Here is a 26,426-nt window from a genome sequence, read left to right as displayed (position 1 = left end):
CTAAAATTGCTGTGCTTTTGCCCATAACTCTGGGTATCATCCATTGTGCCATTTAAACTATTTTCTGGAACTTTTTCTGTTTACTCTCTTCCCAATCAATTCTTCCTCTTCATCTAGTTCACCTGGAACTCTTCAGTCACAGACCTATTTAAAATCAATGGGACTGCAAGAGAAGCTTACTAAAAAGAACCTACCAAATATTTTTACAAAGATTTTTAAGATTTAAACTCAAACATCATCGGAAACTGCTGCCTCCGTTCCCTGGCTTCCTAAGATCTAACCCAAAGACAAATAGAATTAATCATACCCCAGTTTAGCAGTGTGAAATGTCTTAAGTAAGGCTACAGTGAATATGCTGATAACTGTGTTGCTGTGTTAGTCCCTAAGTCCTGTCTGACTCTGTGCGACCCCATGGATTTTAGCCCACCAGGCTCCTCTGTCCATGGGATACTCCAGGCAAGAGGACTGGAGTGGGTTGCCATTTCCTACTCCAGGGAATCTACCTAACCCAGGGATCCAACCCGGGTTTCCTGCATTGCAAGCAGAGTCTTTACCATCTAAGTCACCAGGGAAGCCCTGCATATGCTGATGTAAGTAATCAAAAGGCCATATGTAACTCTCCTGTTTCTGGATCAAAGAGAAGGAAAGGGAATCTAAGCGGTTTGAACAACTTATTAAGGCTCAAGCTGCATGAAGGAAACACCATTTACAGTGCATGAGATCTGCACCCTCCGACCCACTGGAAGGCCGAGCAGCGAAGAGCGGAGACACTTACGTTCTTGGAAGGACGTGAAGAGCATCTGGAAGCGGCTGTTTCGGCTGCCCTCGTCAGCCCACATGCGGATGACCCCGAGCCCCGTGCGGAGCATCACGTCGTTGGCCACCGTGCTGCAGAACTTGGCTTTCAGGTCCTCCACCGAGCTGCTTCCGTCATACACTGCCACGAAGTTCCTCTTGCATTCGTTGGAATTCTGCATCTCATAGTCCAAGAACCTTAAGTAGATCTGTAAAACAACAGGGAAGATGCGATAATTTCCCTGAAAAGAGGGAAGTAGCTCAGTAAGCACCAGGGCTTCCTTTCTCTTCCTCAGTCTCACAAGACAAGCTTGATTGCAATCAGTCTTATTATTTTGTCCCTGTGGGTGGTAGAAAGAAAAGACCTATATCACTCAGATCAACTTCTGCTTAATACTTTTTTCAAATGTTATTATCCCTTCTTTTAGGTATTTTTACCCAAATAATCCTTATGTCTTCTCTTTTCTGGAATCAGTTATTAGTTTTCATACTTACTATTTTATTTTAATCAGCACAAACGTGTTTTAAATATTGTTGATATGTTCTTGTTAGAGTTCCATGACTTCAATTTATTTCTAAAAATGCGTGGAAATGCAACATTTGTACTAATATCAAACAAAACCAGGAATGGCATCAAAAGATAGTCTCTACTTTTACTTTGCTTAAATTATTTCACATAACTACACTGCTTCATTTTTAAGATAGAGTATATATATTTTAAAATACAGCTAAATCTGTGGTCATTCTAACCATAACACAGAGTCAAACCATCTAGTTAAGTCCATATAAATAAAAATTAAATTAACACTTAATAGGTAAAATGGACTGTACAACCTGCTTTAGAGATTATTGTTAAATACTCCCCCAAACTCTATAAAGTGGTGCATTTATTATTATACTCAGGAAATGCAGACTTGGATGATATAAATTACAAATTAGACACAGGGTCCCTCAAGCCAGTCTGTAGTCCTTTTATCATATTACACTGCTTCAGACATACTGTTTTAAGAGCAACAGACATTACTTGACTCTCCATGAATTTGCATTAAAAACTGAAAGCAATTAATCCAACCAATGATAAATATATATAATGGACTACTACTCAGCCACAAAAAAGAATGAAATCCTGCCATTTGAAGTAACATGAATGGACCCCAAAGGTATCATGCTGTATGAAGTTAGGTAGAGAAAAACAGACATTATTTCACACATATGTGGCATCTAAAAACCAAACTAAACACAGTTTAAAAAAAATCAGTCTGTTAGATAGAAAACAACAAAACCAAACCAGAATAGTTGTTACCAAAGGGGAAGTGAGTTGAGGGTGGGCAAGACAGATAAACAGGGTCAACCATATGGTGATGGATGGTAACTGGTCTTGAGGCGGCGATGACCTTGCAGAGTATGTAGGTGGCGAATTATAGTGTCGTATGCCTGTAACTCATGTAACAATAATATTAAAAAATGACTTCTTCCATTCTCCAACCACAGTGGCATTAATCTCCCTTTGTGCTACAATAGTATTTTGAACATACTTTAAGCTTTAGTTACAGGTCATCCGTAACTTTTGTTGAACTGTGTGCTCCTAAAAAGCTGGGACACTGGTGTACTTATTTTATTTTCAGTGTTTGACCATGTGTTATGTATGTTAAACACTCACCATAAAATTTAATGGATGTACGTTTAATGACTGACTATAATTTTGTTTTCTTTATTGACTTCATTTTTTCAGCATCCATCACATATCTATTGGGCACCTACACACCAGACTTTGAGTGCTATAAATCATGATAATTATATATATAATAAATGACAATTTATTATTTGCAGAGGAAATGGTATGCAATAATTCTCAAGACAAGTTATTTATAATATAACTCTAAATTATGACATAAAAGCATATATGTAGTATGATGTAGACGTATAAGGAACTGACTGAGTAAAATGTGAATCTTAAGTCAGGAAATCTTCATATAGTTCTCAGGAGTAAGAACAAAACAGAAAATAGGGAGAAATAGACAAAACTGAGAAGTAATGGCAAACACCATAGTTTTATTATGCTTTGTATGGTGAGAAGGTTTTCATGTATATGTGATCTGTAAAATCTCAGTTGGAAGCTATACCAAAACTCCCAAATACTTTATACTGATTTTAAATTAAGTGACATTGTTGTTGCTGTTGTTTAGTTGCTCAGTCATGTCCAATGGCTCCTCTGTCTTTGGGATTTCCCAGGCAAGAATACTGGAGTCATTCCCTTCTCCAGGAGATCTTCCTGACCTAGGGATTGAGCCCGGGTCTCCTGCATTGGCAGGTGGATTCTTTACTACTGACCCACCATTACTACAGCCTTATAAAACCTGTAGCCTAAGAAAACCTCCTGTTTATCATTCCCAGGTTATTGCTTTATCTTATTCTTTCAAAAGTTCAAATATTACTCATGTAGCCTATCTTAGATCTACTCTTCCCAACCAAATATTGCATTTCAGAAAATTATCCAGAAAATTCTACTGTCCATCCTAGGAAGGTATATCTGCAAATATCAAACAAGTTTCTACTAACTAGTTTGTTTTTCAAATTTTCACATGGATTTGTACAAAGGAATTGTATCTGTCATTCACATGATCTTTGCCAGGAAGCAAAGGAGACCAAATAGCTTACTTAAGGAAAATAAATCAATATGAGAGACTTAAACAGGATTAAAATCCTGAACTCTTATTTTAAAGATCTTTTCATTAGGCCCATCCTGATTAAAAGTAAACAAATTGAAAACTGTATAAAAATATAAATAACTATAAAGTCTAAGTATTCTTGGAAGGTAGAAGAACTTAAATGCAACAAAAATCAAATATATATTTATATTCTCAAATAGTACACAATGATTCCAGCATATTTAATTAGCCCTCAGAGTAATATGCAATTAGAATTGTAAACACACGTAGTTCATAATAGAAGACACTGAGCAGAGTGACTGAAAATGCCTCCCTCCAGTGTTCCTACAAAATTATAAGAAACAAACATGATGCCCACAGAAAGAAAAATAATTAAGGTGATTGTTCAACTAATTCAAGAAAGAAAGATTTTTGATTGTGTCATATTTTCAGGTTGATTCAGGGGTGAATATGTCTGGACAATTATTTCAGGTTTATTTCTGACTCTGAATAAAGAAACAAAACTTAAAATGCTAACTATTTGCATCGTACATTGACAATAACTCAAGACACTGTGCAAAGGCATTATCTCACTCAAATCTCTCCGATAGCGATGCACACTATTATCAAAACTATTTTAAGATAAGATGGCATTTAAAAAAGCAAAGTGATGCTCTTAAAGCAACACAGGACCTTAAGTAATAGATCAGTATTCAACTCAGTTCTGCCTGACACTTTTCTCCTTAGTACCAAACTTTGCAGACTCAGATAAATTTTTTTGAAAATGTTCAGACTGATAGTCCAGAAAGAAAGTTATAGTCCTAAACAAAAACAAACTACAACAAAATCAACAAGTAAGCAAGCAAAACAAACCATTTCTATTTTTCTTAAGGGACTAAGAAACATACTGATGATTGACATATGAATGAAATTCACAGAAAACAAATGTGTCCCTTTGAAATAAATGGCTGTTTTAAATTTTCTTTAAAAATAAGATTATCTTATAGAAGAACATTGATATAATTAAAAAGGTGATTTGCATAGTTAGCCCTTGTTTTCTCATTTGACATTTTCCATGGGAGGTGAATGGTGTGCACTCTTACAAGAACCTGCATGGCTGAAGTGGAAGAACTTTCTATATTTAAAGACCATACTTATTAGAGCTATTTCAAATCCTAAAAGATGATACTCTGAAACTGCTGCACTCAATATGCCAGCAAATTTGAAAAACTCAGCAGTGGCCACAGGACTGGAAAAGGTCAGTTTTCATTCCAATCCCAAAGAAAGGCAATGCCAAAGAATGCTCAGACTACCACACAATTGCACTCATCTCACACGCTAGTAAAGTAATGCTCAAAATTCTCCAAGCCAGGCTTCAACAGTATGTGAACCATGAACTTCCAGATGTTCAAGCTGGATTTAGAAAAGGCAGAGGAACCAGAGATCAAATTGCCAACATCCATTGGATCATCAAAAAGGAAGAGAGTTCCAGAAAAACATCTACTTCTGCTTTATTGACTATGCCAAAGCCTTTGACTCTGTGGATCACAGTAAACTGCGAAAAACTCTTCAAGAGATGGGAATACCTGTAACCTGACCTACCCTCTAAGAAATCTGTATTCAGGTCAGGAAGCAACAGTTAGAACTGGACATGGAACAACAGACTGGTTCCGAATAAGAAAAGGAGTACGTCAAGGCTATATATTGTCACCCTGCTTATTTAACTTATATACAGAGTTGCTGCTGCTAAGTCACTTCAGTTGTGTCCAACTCTGTGCGACCCCATAGACGGCAGCCCACCAGACTCCCCCATCCCTGGGATTCTCCAGGCAAGAACACTGGAGTGGGTTGCCATTTCCTTCTCCAATGCATGAAAGTGAAAACTGAAAGTGAAGTCGCTCAGTCGTGTCTGACTCTTAGCGACCCCATGGACTGCTGCCTACTAGGCTCCTCCATCCATGGGCTTTTCCAGGCAAGAGTACCAAAGTGGGGTGCCATTGCCAGGCTGGATGAAACACAAGCTGGAATCAAGATTGCTGGGAGAAATACCAATAACCTCAGATATGCAGATGACACCACCCTTAAGGCAGAAAGCAAAAAAGAACTAAAGAGTCTCTTGATGAAGTCAAAGAGGAGAGTGAAAAAGCTGGCTTAAAACTCAACATTCAGAAAACTAAGATCACGGCATCTGGTCCCATAACTTCATGGCAAATAGATGGAGAAACAATGGAAACAGTGAGAAACTTTATATTTTGGGGGCTCCAAAATCACTGCAGATGGTGACTGAAGCCATGAAATTAAAAGACATTTGCTCTTTGGATGAAAAGTTATGACCAACCTAGACAACATATTAAAAAGCAGAAACATTACTTTGCCAACAAAGGTCTGTCTAGTCAAAGCTTTGGTTTTTCCAGTAGTCATATATGGATGTGAGAGTTGGACTATAACGAAAGCTGAGTGCTAAAGAATTGATGCTTTTGAACTGTGGTATTGGAGAAGACTCTTGAGAGTCCCTTGGACAGCAAGGAGATCCAACCAGTCCATCCTAAAGGAAACCAGTCCTGAATATTCATTGGAGCGACTGATGCTGAAGCTGAAACTCCAGTACTTCAGCCACCTGTTGTGAAGAACTGACTCACTGCAAAAGACCCTAATGCTGGGAAAGACTGAAGGCGGGAAGAGAATTGGGCAACAGAGGATGAGATGGCCGGATGGCATGATTGACTCAATGGATGTGAGTTTGAGTAAACTCCGGGAGTTGGTGATGGACAGAGAAGCCTGGCGTGCTGCAGTCCATGGGGTTGCAAAGAGTCAGACACGACTGAGCAACTGAACTAAACTTATTAGAATGCTATTCATAGAGGAATTGAACAATTACATTCACTGGATATTATATCGGAGAAGGCAATGGCACCCCACTCCAGTACTCTTGCTTGTAAAATCCCATGGATGGAGGAGCCAGGTAGGCTGCAGTCCATGGGGTCGCTAAGAGTTGGACACGACTGAGAGACTTCACTTTGACTTTTCAGTTTCATGCATTGGAGAAGGAAATGGCAACCCACTCCAGTATTCTTGCCTGGAGAATCCCAGGGACTGGGGAGCCTGGTGGGCTGCCGTCTGTGGGGTCGCACAGAGTCGGACAGGACTGAAGTGACTTAGCAGCAGCAGGATATTATATATTTCCATTACCCTATTTTCAAGTTGATAGATTTGTTCCCCCAGGTTCTGAAAATAGTTAGAAAAAATTTTCCCTAAAAAAAAAAAAAAAAAAAAAAAAATTTAAAAAATAAATAAAATATCCAATGATAATTAGCTTTACTGGGTACAGAGTTGTTACTGCACAAACCAAATCCATTAACTAGACCAGTGATCAAGTTTTCCCATTCTAGCTATAGTATATAGCACATTAAAAAAACCTTCCCACATTAGGATTTAAATGATATTTTGTCAGCTTAAAGCTCATGCCATAATATTACTAAGGAGAAAAATGCCATGTGACAGTGTTTTACTTAAGGTCGAAAACAATAGAAAGCTTGTTAGTGTGTCTGCTGAAGAAAAGAGAAAGTGATAAACAGAATCATATATAACTTCAGTAAAATAGTCAGATTGCAATCTTTCTCAGTGCATCATTTTGATGAATTCTTCTTTCTAATCAATCACAAAGAGTTTGAGCTGACAAAATGATTTGTGGAATAGGACTTGGGAGGCTTCAGAACATATAAGCAATTTCTAGTAATGTCTGTCTTCCAAGTCACACTAACAGGAGAGTAGAATCCCTTTTGCATATTTAAACCAAGGATATCTGGCTAACAATTTACTAACTTAATATACTTGCAAACATTTACTATCAACCATTCAACCTGCTTCCATCGTCTGTCTCCCAGTGATGTGCGAAAGACAAACACTGTTCGGGGTCATGTTTTAAGACTTGCCAGAACGGTTTTGTCCATGATAAATATAAACTAAATACACCACAGTCTGAGAAACACTGACTACAGTTTCAATATTACTTTACATTTTGATAGATAAAGCTACATTCTAAAAAGCTTGTTGCCCAGGACTTCTGTGGTTGCTGTTTGTGGCTGGACTTGCAGGGCCTTCTAATTTTAAGTAGTATACCCCATGAATTTGGAGGAGAGCAGCATGCCCTTTATTCAGAGGAGAAAACCAGAACATCACACTGTGTTCTGAAGTGTTGAAAAAACACACACTCCACACAACAAACCCAGATAAAACAACATTAATGTGATTTTCTGGCCTGCACAGACAAGCATCTCAGTAACTTTCCAAAATCTGATGCTACAAACTGTGATTTCATTTAAAAACAAAGTTGAAGCATAACACTGTCATAGGTAGTTCTCTTGTCAGTTAAAATTTTCATGTCGTTCATCCAATTTTTATTTTAATTTTTGGAGATAATAAGGGCAGGCTCAGTCTTTAGAGCCTCTAAGCTTACCATTGTCATCAATTTTTGCTGCTACCCTTTGCTTATGCATTAATTTTCTCCTTGCTCCCATAACAAGTCACCACAAAGTGAGCAGCTTTAAACAATGTTGTTGTGTGGTTGTGCTCAGTCGTTCAGTCTTTGCGACTCCATGGATTATAACCTGCCAGGCTCCTCTGTCCATAGGATTCCCCAGGCAAGAATACTGAGTGTGTTACCATTTCCTCCTCCAGGGGATCTTCCCAACCCAGGGATCAAATCCACGTGTCTTGCATCTCCTGCATTGGCTGGTGGATTCTTTGCCACTGCCCTCCCTGGGAAGTCTGCTTTAAATAATGCCCATGTATTATCTCTAAGTTCTGTAGGTCAGAAGTATTGGTGAGCTGCACTGTGTTCTTTGCTAAGGTCACATGAGTCTGAAAACTCAACTTCACTATAAAATATTAATTTATTGTATTTGTAAATTTGTTCTTTTTTGTCTTAATATTATTCACAACATTTTGAATTAAGTAACATTTAAAAAATTATTTTGAAGCTTTAAATGATGGATAGTTAATAAAAGTTATAGTTTTATCCTCCCCAAACCTTAATTATTAAATAAATAATCTTAAATTTATATGTTTATAAGTCTTTTGACTTATTTATTTTCCTGTCTTAACAAAGTTGTTGATTTCCCCAAACACTGTGGTTTTGTGACATCACACTGGATTGGGGGTCAAGAGAGCAACTTGCTTCAATCCTTCTACTAACTAATCAAATATCTGAGCAGTTAGTTATCATAGATTCATCAGGTTTTGGTCTTAAAAGGAGGTTAGTATTATCTATGCCAAAGAATAACTTGACTTTTTAATTATCATACAAAATCCCAGCCAAACTTTATTGGATTCCTCCCGTGAATTCTCAACTTGATCTTTGGACATCTCCATTATTAAAATAAAAACAAAAACCTTCTTTATATTTAATATTTCTCTAGATCCAAGCATTCAAATAAATTGCAGTACTTAAAAAACATGCAATTAAGTCTTATCCTCTTAATTCTATTTCCTGACGGTTCTTTAAATGTTTATAGATTGTCACTATGTCCAGTTATATATATATATATATATATATATATATATGTATATATATCAGTTTATTTTTTCCATGACTGTTAACTGAATGACAGATTTTTCCTGGCACTGGGTACCTAGAGAGAAGGGCCTTCCCAGATGGCACTAGTGGTCAAGAATCCACCTGTTAATGCAGGTAGACGTAAGAGACACAGGTTCCATCCCTGGGTTGGAAAGATGCCCTGGAGGAGGGCACAGCAACCCACTCCAGTATTCTTGCCTAGAGAATCCCATGGACAGAGAAGCCTGGCAGGCTGCAGTCCATAGGGTTGCAGAGTTGGACATGACTGAAGTGACTTAACACACATGCATGTACCTAGAGAGAAATAAGGTCCAACCTTCACGAAATTAACATTGTTACCATAATTGGCTCATCCAATATCCTTCCTTAGTGGTTCTTTACTGAACCAGATCCAGAACGAGACACAATTAATATGCTCCAATCTCACTTGCTCTAGAATCTATATGAAAGCCAAAGAGTTGCTTGCTCTTGCTGCTGCTGCTACTGCTAAGTCACTTCAGTCGTGTCTGACTCTGTGTGACCCCATAGACAGCAGCCCACCAGGCTCCCCCGTCCCGGGGATTCTCCAGGCAAGAACACTGGAGTGGGTTGCCTTTTCCTTCTCCAATGTGTGAAAGTGAAAAGTGAAAGTGAAGTCGCTCAGTCGTGTCAGACTCGTAGCAACCCCATGGACCGCAGCCCACCAGGCTCCTCCGTCCATGGGATTTTCCAGGCAAGAGTACCTGTGTGGCCTGCCATTGCCTACTCCGAAAGAGTTGCTTACAGATACATATTTCAACATCTCATTGTTAACCAACTTCACTATCCTGACTCTGCTTATTCATCTGTTAAACACACTTATCAGTAATGGATTTCCAACTTTCTTTCTGGCTCTGGTATTCCAATTTCTAAGAAATCTGGGTTAATCACATTCTAATTAAAGGCAATCATCTGTATTACAATTCTCAAACAAAGGCGGTATCAGATAGTTTATTTTCTATTTATGAAAGGGCTGAGAAGCGACATACACTTGACGTAAATTTTAATGGAACCCCAGTAAGCTATTTAGCACTTTCATTGTGTAATATGCTGCAGTCACCAGTTATCATTCACATATTCACAGGAGCCATTTCAAGCTTAACTTGTGCTTTGATAGTCTGTTCTCCTAGGCTGCTAGGACCTCCATATAAATAGAAACCCCAAGTAAAGCGTCATCTCCACTTCTTGCTTTTTTCGACAGTTATTCAAAGCCACTTCCTATCCCCTAACCTTTAATTTAACAGAGAAGGCCTGTCACAATAGAGCCATCTTTGTCCAGCTCTGCAGGCGGCTTCCCCTTTGGGTCACAGAATGCCAGATTCTGTAGCAGGCAGGTACACCTGGCATTGTTCTGGGATTTTACAAAAGATGGTCTATTTACCAGCTGGAAGGAAACGGTGTGTGCGCTTTCACTGACACCCTCTCTTTGACACTGCGGTGACAATGATGCCAGTTATGACCATGAGGTGGGGCTCAGATACTTCCTGTTGAAAAAAAAATCTAAAATAGCTTTCACTCATAGAGTTGAAGGAAAATGAATAGCACACGTGAATCCACGAATTAAGTAAGAACATAATAAACTGCAATTGAACTCTCACATAATCTTTGTAGTAGGTTGGGTTTTATGTCCCCAGTAGCCTTGGATTTTTCTAATGGAAATATTACTATGTCTTTCGCCATAAATCATAATTTTAACAAAGTTAATTAACCTTTTAAAAGAATTGTTCTGATGTAGAGAGACCTGTAGTGGTAAAGCTGGAAAGTGGACTATGGTCTGAATCTCCATCACCAGAAGTTTGGGAAAAATATGCCACACTTCCAAATTATATGCAAACCCCAAAGACATATGCATAGGAAATCAAGAGAAGAAAGATAAAAATATTTCCTGAAATATTTCCTGAAATATTCCTCCAACTCACATGGAGATGAGTCTTATTTTTCCCTCACTTGGAATATCTAGCCACAAATTCTTTCATATCTAGCCTGGGGTGACAACTCTGTCCTTTCTAGACAAGGAAGATCTGTTTTTTTGAAACATCTGACCACATCACTTTGCTGTTTCACAGTCTTGTATGTATCACGAAGAGGAGGGCATGGCAAGCCACTCCAGTATTCTTGCCTGGAGAATCCCATGGATGGAGGAGCCTGGCGGGCTATGGTCCGTGAGGTCTCAGAGTCGGACATGACTGAAGGGACTTGGCACACACATACGCACATGCATCACTAACGCTCTCAGGATGAATCTGGGCTCTTGAAGGGCACTAACAGAATCCTTCAGCTTAACGATTCACCTCCGGAATTCTGCTTTCACGTGGTCACATGCAGTTAATCCCAGAGAGTGGGGATCTCTTATGATCCCATGACCTTAGGGAAGCTATTTACTCTACCTATCAAGGCAAGTCCCACCCTGTCTACCTAAGAGCATCATTCCTCATCAAAACTCAGAAGATGCCTTGCAATGCAACTTGATCCTACCTTTGATTCCCCTCACCAGGGGCTAGTGGTCTTCTCCTTCACTCTACTACACCTTATAAATACCTCAATGATCTTATTTCATGGATTATTTTGATACATAGTTGTCTAAAAATTAAACTGGAGATATGACAGCATAATTTTTCATTTCTTCACCATAGTGCTTGAGAGTTTATATACATACTAGGCCAATTAATTAAATGACAAACTGTTCAACTTCAATAAACCAGCAACTCTAAATCTAACAAATCAGTAAAGCCTTATTGTAACTATATTCTACTTCTAAAGGATGACAATAAAGGGAGAATAAGCAAATAATCAACACACTAAACCAGTGATTGCTACTGGTACAAAATTCTCATCCCAGTATTTCTTAAGACACATCCATAATAGCATGAATAGAGTTGTCCTAAACAAGTGTTTCCAAAACAGAGATCGGAGTCTGAATCTGGACTACAATGCTACACACCAGAAATACATGACTTTGTGAGCCCTGGACAATTTCTTTCACAGAGTTTAAGTTAAAAAGCAAGCAAACTGCAGATACTGACAATAAGGGCATAAGTTAATTAATCCATAGCTTGCTTACAACGTTTCAATCCATTTTTTAGAGGTAGATTTACCCTAGAGTCTCTTGTCCAGATTATTCAAGGATCTCTTCAGCATTCTTTCCATATGATTGTGACCCTGAAAGTTACATTAAACAGAGGAAGACACGCTACATTTCAAAACAAAAATAAAATGATTGCTTATGATTGCATTCGGAAATATACTAGCATGTCTGGTTGGTTCAAAGCAATGCAATGCTGGAGACACTTTTCAAGTTGTCTGTCAAACCTGCATTTCACCTTGAGACTGACCTTGGATCGCGGGGGTGCTCGGATGTACCACTTGCAATCAACAGCCTCGCTAGCAGAAGCTTTGCCTTCCTTCATAATTTGTATAGACTCCACAATGCCTTCAGGGCCGCCCATCTCAAACTCACACACTAAATAACGAGATGCCAGACAAACATACAAAAATGGAACTTGAGTAATAAACCAAAAGTATAGATCACAGCAGAAAACAAAGGTCTCTGAACAGTATTAAATATCTGTTTTACCAACCTGGTAATGGTTTCAAAACTCCAAGGTCCTTAAAGTCAGGATCTTAAAAATTGAGAAAAAGACAATTAGTCTTATTCTGTATTTATGACTTACAATGATACTGAGTAAGATATCATTGAATCATTCAGGAATCTCCCTTATAAACCTATTAAGGAAAATTAAATGGTTAAATAAAAACCATATAATAATGTTAAGACTATAATGTTAATTTATATAATATTATTACTACAGGATTTTTATCAAAGAGCCACTTTAAAAAACCTTCCAATGTCATTCCTTCATCTAATAATCAAGTAAAAATCTTACTCATTGTCTTTATAATCAGACAACAGGTTTTTTGTTTTTTGTTTTTTTGTAAAATGAATCCATAGTTGGGGCCTCCCAGTGGTGCAGTGGTAAAGAATCCGCCTGCCAATGCAGGAGAGGCAGGAGACATGGGTTCGAGCCCTAGGTTGGATGATCCCCTGGAGGAGGAAATGAAACCCACTCCAGTATTCTTGTCTGGAGAATTCCCATGGACAGAGGAGCCTGGCAGGCTACAGTCCATGGGGGTCACAAAAGAGTCTGACACCACTGAGCGACTAACCAACAACAAAATCCATAGGTAAGTCAAGGTTTGGGTAAACGTCCACCTATTCTAGATACAATTATTTTGTGTGATTTCAAAGAGTCTTTAAATTGTTGAAACAGAATTGAAAGTGGAACACCATAAACCATAAAGTCCCTCTCCTCCGCCGACTGCGCTACACTGCTCCTTTGGTGGTGTTGTTTTGGCTGGGCTGTGCACCCTGTGAGATCTTACTTCTCTGACCGGGGATTGAACCCAGACCCTCAGAAGTAAAAGTGAGGATTCCTAACCACTGGACCACCAGGGAATTCCCCATCCTGTTTTCCTCAAATCTTCTTCCCCAACTCTTCATCCCATGCTAGTTTTCAAAGAGCTCCTCAGGATTCTGTCTACTCAACATCCAGTCCCTTCCCAGTCTTCTCAGTCTCCCCCAGTCCAGGGGTCTGTCCTTCTCTGCTCATTTAGGTGTTTTCCTGCTCAGTCACCCAGTTGTATTCGACTCTTTGTGACCCCATGGACTGCAGCCCCCCAGGCTCCTTTTTCCATGGGATTCTCCAGGTAAGAATACTGAAGTGGGGTACCATTGCCTTCTCCAGGGGATCATCCTGACCCAGGTATTGAACTTGAGTCTCCTGCCGTGGCAGGTGGACTCTTTCCCACCTGGGAAGCCCCATATGTGCTTTCAGGGAAGCCTGATTTACCATGAGCCTCTGCAGCATCTTAATTGTTATAAACCAAAAGTGGTAGTCTCGTTTCCATCTCCTGGAATTGATTCCGAAGTGAGTATGCAGCCAGGATAACATACCACTGAACCTATTGGAGGGCTTCTGAGAACGTTTCACTTGATAATATATAGAGACAAGGCGTATAGTTTTCCCAGCTCAGGTTGTCGGCATGTTGGTGTTGGCCCCTTTGGGATCATGTGTGGTGGGCAACTTATGATGTTGGCAGAGGCTAAAGAAAGAAAATGCTGATTATCTTTTGATGAGCAGAGACTTCCCAGGTGTCTTAGTGGTTAAAAAAAAAAAAATCTGCCTGCATTGCAAGAGATGAGGTTAGATCCCTGGGTCAGGAAGATCCTCTGGAGAAGGAAACAGCAACCTACTCCAGTATACTTGACTGGAGAATTCCATGGACAGAGGAGTCGGGCGGGCTATAGTCTATGGGGTCACAAAAGAGTCGGAAACGACTTAGTGACTAAACAACCGCAACAAATGATGAGCAGAATGGAACCATGGAGAACTGTGAGTCCTTAAGGATATCACTGGGCATTGTATTCACTTTGTCTGGACTTGCAACTCTCTGAGCTTCTTGCTTTTTGAAACAATACACGTCCCTATAGTCTCGGTTACTTTGAATTGATTTTCTCTTATTTATGGGCAAAGGCATCAAAGGCTATGATTTATCTTGGAGACACATGGTATTCAATTTAAAAGATGATTGTGAAATTTAATTTGTCTTTGCTACTATGGTATTAGTGATAAATCAAAAGTCGTACGAAGTTAGAAATGTTTTGTAAGACACCACTTAATAATGGTCTGGGGCTGAAGTATTGAAGGCTAGCACTCTTTCTGGATAGAATTAGGTCTGGATATTAAGACCATGTGTGCGTGTATGTCCGTGTGTATCTGAGAATGCCTCTTAGTGCATCTCTGTATGTGAACGCACGAGCCCATAACTGCAGACTGATGTCACTAGTTCTACAAAGTAAAGGAAATATTTAATTTTTTGTGGGTTTTTTAACTAGTAAATTGCACTGATCTGTTGAAGCTGAAAGGATTGTAGGATTGTTCCCCCTACAATTTAGACCCGTCCGTCCTCTGTCCTCTTCTTAGACTCACTTTATTGCAGGACACTGTTAGAATAACAATACATTTAGAATCAACAAAGAAATTATTTTGCATAAGTATTTTGAAAACAGTTCTTTTACCTTTTTAGAAAAGAAAAACAGAAATACCTGTATGGAATTTCCATTAAAGAAACAGAAATGAGGACAAAGAGTTTATTTGGATCGGTCTCCTCCTAGCAGAGACTTTTTTCCCTTCATCTAAGTCAACGGGTATTTGATCATTTTTTCAAGAAATGCGTATGTTAATACCTACTGTATACAAGAAAAGAATTATTTTGTAGAGAATTATGCAAACTGCCTGTCATCATTTAGCAGTTTTATTGGTACTGAAAAGCTCCAGCCATTAAGCTTGCCTACTTCAGTTATTTTTGTTGTTGTTCGGTTGTGTCCGATTCTTTGAGACGCCATGTACTGCAGCTTGCCCAGTTCCCCTGTCCTTCACTATCTCCCACAGCTTGCTCAAACTCATGTCTGTTGAGTCTGTGATGCGCTATAACCATCTCATCCTCAGTTATCTGGACTCTTTATTATTCATTACATTCTTTTTTACTATTTTGCATAATACTTAACAATGGTCATTAGTGCTACTCACTATCTCCTTTTTGATGAGAATGTTTCAACCTTGCAGAGCTGTTCCTGTGATTCCTGTGAGAATGTAGTTGGTATTCTATTCTCTAGTTTGAAGGCTAACATTTGTCATTTTTATAACTCATGCCAGACAACGTTGAGAGAAATTCCAGTTCTGAGAATTGAAAAAATGTATTTTTGTCATTGTATTAATGGTGAGAGCACTGATTGCTTAAAAAAAATTCTTTGGGGAAAATAATCATTTGTGAATTAGACACCAGTAATATGACCAGCACATTAATACATGGCCCCTGTGAGCTGCAGAAACAAAGAAAAAATAAACAACACAGTGATTTGTAAAAACAGCCAACACCGAATTTAAGGATATTGAGATTGATTTATTGCTTCAGGTTGTCCAGGGCAATGACATAAATTATTATGCAGAAGCACAGTGACCTTGGACTTAGAGCTCCCCAAGTCTATGCCCCACTAAACAATCTGAATCAACTTTTAAAAACACAAATCAAATCATGATACACACCTGGCTTCCCACTGCCCTAAGGTTAAAGCCACAACTCTCTGTAATGAAACACAACATCCTGGTTGTTCTTTTCCCAGACCACCTGCCCAGCACACCCCAGGCTGCTAACCTCACACTCTCCTCTCAAAACACATGGACGCTTTCTGTTTCTCCAGCACCCTAGGCTGTTCTCATGCTCAGCACTTTGAACTTGCTCTTTTCTAGGTCTGCAATCTCTCTCCCGAAGGGCTCTTGCACCCATGAATCTTTCTTATTCTTCAGTTCTTGGCTCAAATATCTTTGAGGAAAGACCTTTCTGAATGACCCCCTCTAAGGCAGCATTGACTCCCACTTTCTTTTGTTCATTTTTTAAATATAAAAACTCATTATTATTTCATATTTATTATCTTTTTATTGACCACCTACTCCCACTAGACTATAAAAAAGTACACAAGGGCCTTTATATGTATTCTTCCTCCCTTTATCCATGACCCAAGACACTGCTTGGACATAATAGGTACACAATAAATGTTACTGAATATAACATATGTCTTAGTGTTTGCGTATAAAAATAATTGCAAATCAGTCAACAATACAAGATAATCAAGTTATATGTATAACTTGTATGAGTTATATGAACTGATATAACTTGATTATCTTATATTGTTGACTGATTTGCAATGCTTTATATCAACACTTTTCCAATCCAGAGGCACTTATAGGAAATCATTAATGTTGTATTTAAGTGTACTTAGGTGTTGTATTTAAGACTGACCTCCTATTTAATGAACCACATCTTTTTTCTTCCTGGGCACACAGCTGACTATGTTTCCAGGCTTCCTTGCAATTCTGGGTACCATGTCCAGTGAAATATTGGCAAAACAGTAATGTTTACTTGAAGGCTGAACTCACAAGTATTTCTTGAAAACATTATCCACTCCCTTTCTCTCTCCCGGGGTCAACATCAGAAGGCAGACCTCGAAGATGTAGAACTCCAGCTCCAATTCCGAAATGGAAGTGGAGCACAGCCTTTTCCTGATGAGGCTACATGAGCAAGAAGTAAATTTCAATTACTGAAATTACTGAGGTTTTAGGATTTTGTTGTTATTATCACAAATTATTCTCCTAACCCAACACTGTTCAAGTTATGGTCAGGGGCCTCTAGGGTTCAGGAGACTCTTTCATGATATCCAATGGCTAACCTGTTTCACAGTCCTACTAAAATGTTGTCTTTTGCTATCCTCATTTCTCAAGAATGTAGGGCAGAGTTTTTCAGATCCTACATGACACGTGATAACATCACAAGTGTGGTTAAAGAAGGATTTGCTCATGTTTTCAAGAGCAGTCTCAGGCAGTGAGTTTAGGGTAGAGATGACATACAGTTTCAGAGATGAGCCCACTTTATTCTCAATGATTTAATAGGGCACTGACCTGTTATCTTTAATTTCCCCTGCCATAATCTCTATAACTCCATTTTTGTCCAATACATTCTAATTTAGAAATCTTGAACTTTGTCTTGAGTCCACACGGAAGCACAGCTAGAATTAGTACGTTTTTCCTGTCCTATTTTATAAATACACAAACACATACACACATATATATATAGATATAGATAGATAGATAAAGTATAAGCATTATGAAATTTAACAGTATTTCCTCTGAAATGAAACAAATGTATTTATAATATATTTTTCTTACTGTGAAGGATGGACATTTTGTCAGAAATGGAGAAGACTAAAACTCACTTCCTCCATCACCATTACAATGTCTGCATCTAAAGTTTGAGAAAAGAATGAAACTCATATTTCAAAGAGGTTTCTTATTTATGGAAAGGAGAAATGTACTCCAAATAAAATGAAAAAGCTTTACATAAGAAATGAAAAGATGGGGAAAAAAAAAACTATCTTTCCTTCAGCTTTATTGATGTTAATAATTTGCCCTATTGTGATTTAGGAGAAATATATTTTATAGTAGTTTTATTGTGATAGTTTGATTGCAGCATTATTTTGAGACAGTTAATAGTTTGGGAAGTCTTGAATATTTTAAACATAAACATAATACGCTCTTTAAAAGCTAAAATTCTCTTTTAGAGAGAGTATTGTGTCTGCTTCTCCAACCAGTGTGAGAACTTACCTTTTAAGATGCTTTGTTGTCTTTTGCATTTCTAGTTTGAAAGCTGTAACAGATAATTTTTCGATTTTAAAGAGTTCATCACATTTACAGTTGAAAAATTCAGTTCTTTTTCTTTAGTGATTGACCTCAAAATTATGCCACAATTGAACTAATGCAGTAATACCATTCAAAAATGTCCTGTTGCATAACACACAGTCAGTTAAATTTTAACATCTATGAAGCCTGGGGAAGTACAGATTTCATTATACTTTCATTTCTTATTTAGAGTTTAGTTCATTTTCTTTGAAGGAGATCTTTCACTTCCATGAGTCAGAGAACTCTGTTATTTCAATTTCTTTTTCAGCATCGTTAGGTGTTAAAACATGCACTTAGGTTAAGAAAGCAAGTTTCCTAATTTTACAAAAGTCTACAATGCCTCTTTAAATATAGTAAAATACACATATTTTAATTTTATGGTGAAATAATGTATGTTAATAATTGTATATGAGATAATGTTATATAATTGCATAGTTATTACATATTACTTTTTATTTGGGAAAATTTTGAATAAACAAAAAATAATATTGCAAAACCAAAAAAGCAAAAATTCATTTCACTTTTCAAACTAAAAATAACAGTCACTGAAATATCTTACAAAGCAAGTTATTGTGTTGACTAGAGAAGCACACACAGACCAGAAAAACTAATCAAGCAATGCTTTCGTCAGCTGACACTGTTGAATGTCTACTGGCTGAAGAGTATTTTTTTAAAAAGCAACAAAACCCAAGACACTGCCACTTTCCAACTATACAGAAACTTGCAGATGTAAAATTTTAGCTTTAAACAAGAAGACAGTTAACATTTTGTCTACGGAACCTTACTTTTTTCTAACAGATAGACAGATGTATAGACATGGCTGAGCTTGCTTATTTTTCTCAAAGTCATCATAGATCTTCGTTTATATGAACGCTTGGCAACAAACACAAGTAGTATTGAAATATTCAAATTGTTGGATAACTTTTAAATCTTAGGACTTCCACTGAAACATCTGTGTTGACAGTTGCACTGATGGTGCAAAAAGTAATAAGTGAATAAAACTGCTGAATCAGGACAATGGCACCAAACCTTAGCTGTTAGGTTCCGTTACATAATTCATGCCCGTGCATTCCTGGCGGTACAAAAGCCTCTTGCTTTAGAATCTCCTTGATGAGGCATTCAAAATTACTAATTTTTCAAAATGTAAAATTTTGATTACATATCTTTTCTGCAGAAAGAACAGAGTAAATCTGCTGACTTTTCAAGGAAAACAAACTGAAAATATTTGCTGCCAACGAAGAAATTCAAGCGAACTGAAACATATCCATCAGTGTGTATTTGATAGATCCTCAGTACCGAAGTAATTTTTCAGTGTGACTGTTGTTTATGTGAAAAGTGTGACTTTCGATATTGAGTAATGAAATATGTTCATATTTGGAAGATCTGCTTAACAGTGATCCAATAACCGTTATTTAGTGATTTTGGTGTTAAATAACTTATGCATGGGTAAAAGAGGCATTTGAAGAGGAAAATACATTAACAGATGTTAATGAAACAGAATATGAACACTGACACAGTTTCCCATTCCCCATTGCAACTAAGCTTTGAGAAACTATCACTTTATGAAGTTTGGGCTAGTATCCATGTGAAAAGGCTGTGAAACACTCTTCCCTTTTCCCTCTACATTTCTCTGTGAGGCTGAATTTTCTTCATATACTTCCATCATAAGAGCACATTAGAAATTTGTAATACAGAAGCAGATCTGAGAAATCTAGCTATGTTCTATTAAGCCAGACAAAATTGTGAAACAATGTAATCCCCCTAATTATTATTGTTTTAATATTCATTAATGGATATGTTAATATTAATCAATGTTTTAAAATATGCTTTTATGTTAACACGTAATTGGTTTTCAGTGTGATTTTTCTATGAATTAATAGTTATTTAAAATTTCATGAGTTTAAATGTCTATTATGACAAATACTGAATGATATAGCTTATAAGCTGAAGCACTTTGAAGTCTTCAGTATTTGTTAAGAGAAGATAAGGCTTTTGAGACCAAAATATTTCAGAACTTCTGCCTTAACCAACTCCATCTTTGAATTATGGGGAAATGTCTAATCCAAACAAAACTTCTTATGGCAAGTTATTAAATTCAGGACTGTGCAATTCATTATTTTACATTCCAAGGAAATTTCCACAATGTTAGCAATATTACAGCATTGTTGTTAGAGATTCTTTACCATCTGAGCCACCAGGGAAGCCCCAGTTTGTAGTTGGACTTTCAGTAAACTATTGTTTATCTGACTAAATTATGACTAAATCAAAATCAGAAGCATCTTCGTTTTACAAATGAAAAAAAAATAGAGCTTCGACAACTTTAGAAAAATAAACTAGTTCTGACCCAAAGGCTAAACCTAAAACTTTGCACAAATCACTAAATAGTTCGGAAGCATATTTTTCTTAACTAACATCAAGATGTTGTTGGTTTAGGCTTTTAAATGTACAAGTGAGCCATTATACCATAGAGCACAGCAGTGTTTCTAGAAGAACATTTATGGGAAAATGTAATTGCTTGACATGGCCATGTAAAACCCCCTGATTATAGAAATCAACTTTGATACTGTAATATGTTTGCAGTGCACACAGCTCAACCAGAGAAAGCTAATTGGTATTTTCGTCCAATTTTCACCATCTCACACAGCCTGAATTATGTCATGAGCTCCATAATGTCTCCACCTCTCATCTCTACTTACTTTTGAAAATCTGTAATGTCTGTATCTTTATTAAATCAGCCTTTGCCTCGAAACTAACTGCCCACGTCAATAAGCACTTTCCTATCTTTTTCACCTGCCTGCAGCCCATAGGTGTTCAGCTTTGTTTCCTACTCAAGATTGAAAAGTACTGTTTGTGGTTTTGGAAATCGGTTAACTGAATTTAGGATGCCATTTTAAAAACTGACTGCAAAAACACTCGGCAGCACAGTACTAAGATAGCTTGCATCATCATAGTGTATAGTGTTCTAATAATTGGATTTCTCTCTTCTCCAGAAGCAACATCAACCCAGTATAAAATGCACAGTGTAATATGCATTTAAGCCTCTTCTAAAGGTTTACTGTTATCTATGACAACAGTGGCTTCACTATGAGTTTGCCTTCATAAGGGAAACGTGAATATGAATGTCAAAGTGTTAGTCACTCAGTTGTGTCCCACTATTTGTGACCCCATGGACTGTAGCCCGCAGTGCAGAGTTTACATATCATGATTTCTTCTTTCTAGATTAACATAAAATTTATGCATATATGAATTTTAGAAATAAAAACATACAAGAATTTTTGGAAGGAAGTTTGCAAGTCCTGTAAAATATTATTGATATTTGCATGGTTTTTATAGATGTATTACTTCCTTATTTATTTATCTGTAAATATTTTCTGTGTCCTCATGATGCTCATATTCTTAATTTTAAATATACTGAGAGAATATATTCTTCCTTATAAAATGAATGCACAGATGCTGGATTTTGCTTGTGTTCACATGAAGTAGGCTTTTGCAATGTTTGTTTTTGATAGTCACAAGGCAATAGTAATATTCCAGGCAGAAAATATGCATTTCTCTATAGAATAGAGACAAACCTTGAGGAAAGAAGAGAAGAAGAAATCATCAGAAGGTTAAAAGAATAACAAAGACAATTAAAAGAAATAAATTAGATTGTCCAAAACCAGAGTTTGGTATTTGAATCAGATATTATAGAACGTATTAAATTTTCTGTCCAAGGGAAACCAGGAAAGCTCTTGATTGATTATTGGCAAACCACTCCCCTGCCAACAGTTTCTCTCAGAATTCCCTCATTCACTCATCCAGTAAGTAGATGATCATGGAATCAAGCCAGACCCTGTGGGGCTCCTGGGCACAAAAGGCTTCCTGTGTCCCCCATTTCTGGATTACCGGAAACAGTCTTCATTTAGCCTCCAGGACCCTCCCTGAGTTGTAACGACCAAGTCCAAATAACTGCGAAGTAGGGGATGGGGGAGATGCAGAGATAAAGAGGAGCAGTCAAGAAACAATAGTGCAGGCCTGGCCCAGAGTCCTGGTTTCCCCTCAAGGGATACACATCACGGTGCTGTTAGTTAGTCCATAGCTCTTTGCCATCCCATGGACTGTAACCCACCAGGCCCCTCTGTCCACAGGATTCTCCAGGCGAGAATACTGACGTGGGTTGCCATTTCCTTCTCCAGGGGATCTTCCTGACCCAGGGGTCGAACCTGAGTCTCCTGCATCAGTAGGTAGATTCTTTACTGCTGAGCCACTGGGGAAGCCCATACAGCACAGTATCTTTGACCTGTTTTTCAGATACTGAAACCCCCACCAGGTGAGAGAGGTTAACAGTATGCTGCCCACAAACACATAGACCCCAGACCCACTGGAACCACAAGGCCGATGACTGACTCCAGATTAGTTCACCACCAACCAATCAGGAGCATGTCCACAAGCTGATCAAGCCTTCTTTGGACCACTAATACAAAACAACTCACTACCACCTCCAGGTTGGGACACACAGTTTTGAGGACGTCAGCCCACTGCGGCCCCCTTCATTCAACAAAGCAACAAAGCTAATCTTTTCTACGTGATCCAGAACTCTGTCTCCTAGAATTAATTCAGTGTCGGGGCACAGAGGCTGGATTTGGCTTCCTAAGTAGGTCCTAAATCACATGAAACCACAAATAACTGAATCCATCTTCTGAACCATCTTTTTCCACTAGAACTGGTTTAGTAGGACATTTCTTGCTGGCACAACTGTGCTGTCAGCACTGTCAGTGATTAAAATACCTCCAATGCCCTCCTCTCTTCATCCATTACTTCTCATCGCTCCCTTCCCGGTACCCATTCATGTCTTTTGACATGCATAGTGAGTATTGTTTAGTAATCAGGAGGAAGATTGGAAGGTTGACCATAGGAGAGTTTAGAGTAAATATTTTGGCAGATAGTGTGGAGGCCTATTTCAAGGTCCCAGGTGTACAGCCTTGTACCAAGGTCAGAGGGAAAAATTTCTGGGATTAACCAAGCCCAAAAGGCTTCTCAGGTGGTGCCAGTGGTAAAGAACCCACCTGCCAATGCAGGAGACTAAGAGACACAGGTTCGATCCCTGGGCTAGAAAGATCCCCTGGAGAAGGGCATGGCAACTTGCTCCAGTGTTCTTGTCTGGAGAATCCCATGGACAGAGGAGCCTGGCGGGCTATAGTCCAAGGGGTCGCACAGAGTTAGACGTAACTGAAGCGACTTAGCACACACACATAGCAACTGTTACCATGAGTCTCCTGATCTTAAACAGCCAGTTCCCTGGCCCCATATTTGGTAAAATACTCATTTTATTACCTGTTCTATAGCATCCTCGGAGAAAGCAATGGCACCCCACTCCAGTACTCTTGCCTGGAAAATCCCATGGATGGAGGAGCCTGGTAGGCTGCAGTCCATGGGGTCGCTAAGAGTCCGACACGACTGAGCAACTTCACTTTCACTTTTCACTTTCATGCATTGGAGAAGGAAATGGCAACCCACTCCAGTGTTCTTGCCTGGAGAATCCCAAGGATGGGGGAGCCTGGTGGGCTGCCATCTCTGGGGTCGCACAGAGTCGGACACGACTGAAGCGACTTAGCAGCAGCAGCTGTAGTATCCTAACCAGTCACCTAAAGCCACTCTTCCAGTAGGGATTTTCTCTGTCTTCAGGTTATAAACATTGGCTGTGCTTAGTCGCTCAGTCGTGTCTGACTCTTTGCGACCCTGTGGACTGTAGCCTGCCAAGCTCCTCTGTCCATGGGATTCTCCAGGCAAGAATAATGGAGTGGGTTGTCATGCCCTCCTCCAGGGGAATCTTTCCAACCCAGCAATTGAACCCAGGTCTTCCCAATTGCAGGCAGATTCTTTACCATCTGAGTCACCAGGGAAGCCCAAGAATACTGGAGCGGGTAGCCTATCCCTTCTCCAGGGGATCTTTCTGACCCAGGAATGGAATGGAGGTCTCCTGCATCGCAGGTGGATTCTTACCAGCTGAGCCACCAGGGAAGCCCAGAACCATTGGCTACTAGTCCACGAAAGGGGTTGACTCTCTCTTGAGCCAGCCCACTGTTCTAACAGCATCTCTGATTCTAATAAACTCTATACTCCTCTCATTCAGCCTCATGTCTGGAAATCCTTTTACAGCCAGTGAGCAGACCATGGCAGGTAGTAGAGACTGGATCTGAGGTTTTACGCCTAGACGAGTCAGAACAGGAAATGACTTCCTGAGAGCAATTGAGAGTCTGGGGATAACTAATTGCTTTGGAATCTGCCCGGCGTGTGTGTACATGGCTACAGAGGAATAGAATCCTCCTGGCTCTGAACATGGCAGGAACCGAAAGCAGGGGTGGCTCCACAAGTTGTATGTGTGTGGGAGCGGGGTGGTGAGGAATGGCTCATCCTCACATCAGCATCTTTCATCCCATTTAGGTCACTTCACGCTAAATAAATCACATCACTGACAACTAATAAAATGACATATTTTATTAAAATGCTATGTCTTTCATTTCATTTAAAAATATAAATGCAAGTATCCTGAAGAAGCCTTATAAGTCATAGCTGATGCAAAGAGCTGATTCACTGGAAAAGACCCTGATGATTGAGGGCAGGAGGAGAAGGGGGTGACGGAGGATGAGATGGTTGGATGGCATCATCAACTCAATAGACATGAGTTTCAGCAAACTCCGGGAGATAGTGAAGGACAGGGAAGTCTGGCGTGCTGCAGTCTGTGGGGTCACGAAGAGTCAGGCACGACTTAGTGATTGAACAACAACAATAGCAAAGTTGTACAAGCCAAGCAAATTTAGCTTCAATGCAAGATTGTTTTTTTTTTTAAGGCAAGATTTTTTTGAACTTCCTGTCAATTTGACGAGCTTAGCCCCTTCTAAATAGAACTGGAACAGCCTCTAATTGGAAACGTGGGGCATGTTCTCTGTTGGTACCCTTGGCAAGGACACTAGAGTGTGTATGCCAGGCACTAGCAGTGCACATGGGCAAAGAGAGCCACAACGGGACCAGAAAAAAAGAGCAAATTCAACAAGCCAAGCTCTGGCACTAGCAATTGATTTGTGTGGAAGCACGCAGGACACTCCTGCCGAAAAATCCTCCTGAAGTCCATGGAATGGCTTCCCAGTCTAGACCAGACTTTGTTCTGTCTTTATATGTAAATGTGATCTTACTTTTAAGTCACAATTCCCACCTCCTTTCACCAAGGACAGAATCTTTGAGTTCTAGCTAGACTTCTGCTCTTTAAATCCCCAAACTTGGCCATGAGCAGCCCTTTATCACAGCCACAAGCAATGCATGGAGATGTGGAAGGATTGAGATTAGAAGGGCAAAATGATTTGCCAGTTAAATAGTGTTAATAACAATAATAAATGAAAAAATGACAATGTATTCAATTAAACAAAATGGACCTGAAAGAAAAGCCAAAATATATCATCAAAAAGTGAATTAAATATTAATTTCATCAAGAAGAATCCACCAGAAAGCTTTAATGATGTTGAACTTGTATTATGTAACAACAATAAGGCTTCTTTCTAAAAGATTAGGATAAAAATATCAGCTGGGCTTGGTACAAAGCAGACTTGCCAATATCAACTATTGATAGATCATAGATAGGATACATATTTCCTGATGTATAAAGTGACACCTAAAAACAAATTATATCCATGTAAAATTTAGAATTTTCACTCTTGGGTGAAAAATGGATGAAAAATACCTGAAATATTATTTTATATACCTAAAATATTATTTGTGGTTTTAAAATTACAAATTAAATACAATTGCTGTAGCCTCATTATCTTCTTCACACTGCAATTATTTCTACTAGAAAGCCTTCAATTGGGGGAAGTGCATCTCACTTCCTCAAATGCCTGAGATGAGTTGGAGAATTCCTGCATAAAAGTCATAACATAATTCTTACAAATGTTTATAAATATCCAAATGTAAGCTAGATACCTGGTAAATTTCCAGATATCCATTTTTCCCTTAGTGTATAACAACATAGACTAGGTACAGAAGGACCTTTTATGTCATTTAGCCCAAAAATTATATCCAAATTTTAGAGTAAAACAGAGCTAATCTAAATATGTATGAAGCCATGTA

General features: G+C 38.6%; 1 protein-coding gene across 2 annotated transcripts in view; it reads right to left on the bottom strand.

Moving 5' to 3' along the window:
- NETO1 (neuropilin and tolloid like 1) overlaps positions 1 to 26,426 on the bottom strand; it is a 103,800-nt gene that overhangs the window by 33,924 nt on the left and 43,450 nt on the right. For both annotated transcript variants that reach the window (XM_070361513.1, XM_005897502.3), the window contains exons 5-7: positions 12,615 to 12,656; positions 12,369 to 12,496; positions 776 to 1,004 (exon numbers count right to left, since the gene is read on the bottom strand). In XM_070361513.1, coding sequence (XP_070217614.1) covers positions 776 to 1,004; positions 12,369 to 12,496; positions 12,615 to 12,656 — 399 coding nt within the window. The remainder of the gene's footprint in view (positions 1 to 775; positions 1,005 to 12,368; positions 12,497 to 12,614; positions 12,657 to 26,426) is intronic.

Source organism: Bos mutus, chromosome 24, assembly GCF_027580195.1.
Source record: "Bos mutus isolate GX-2022 chromosome 24, NWIPB_WYAK_1.1, whole genome shotgun sequence".
Taxonomy (NCBI): domain Eukaryota; kingdom Metazoa; phylum Chordata; class Mammalia; order Artiodactyla; family Bovidae; genus Bos; species Bos mutus.
Note: the sequence above shows the minus strand (reverse complement) of the source record. Positions and strands in the feature narration are given on the sequence as shown.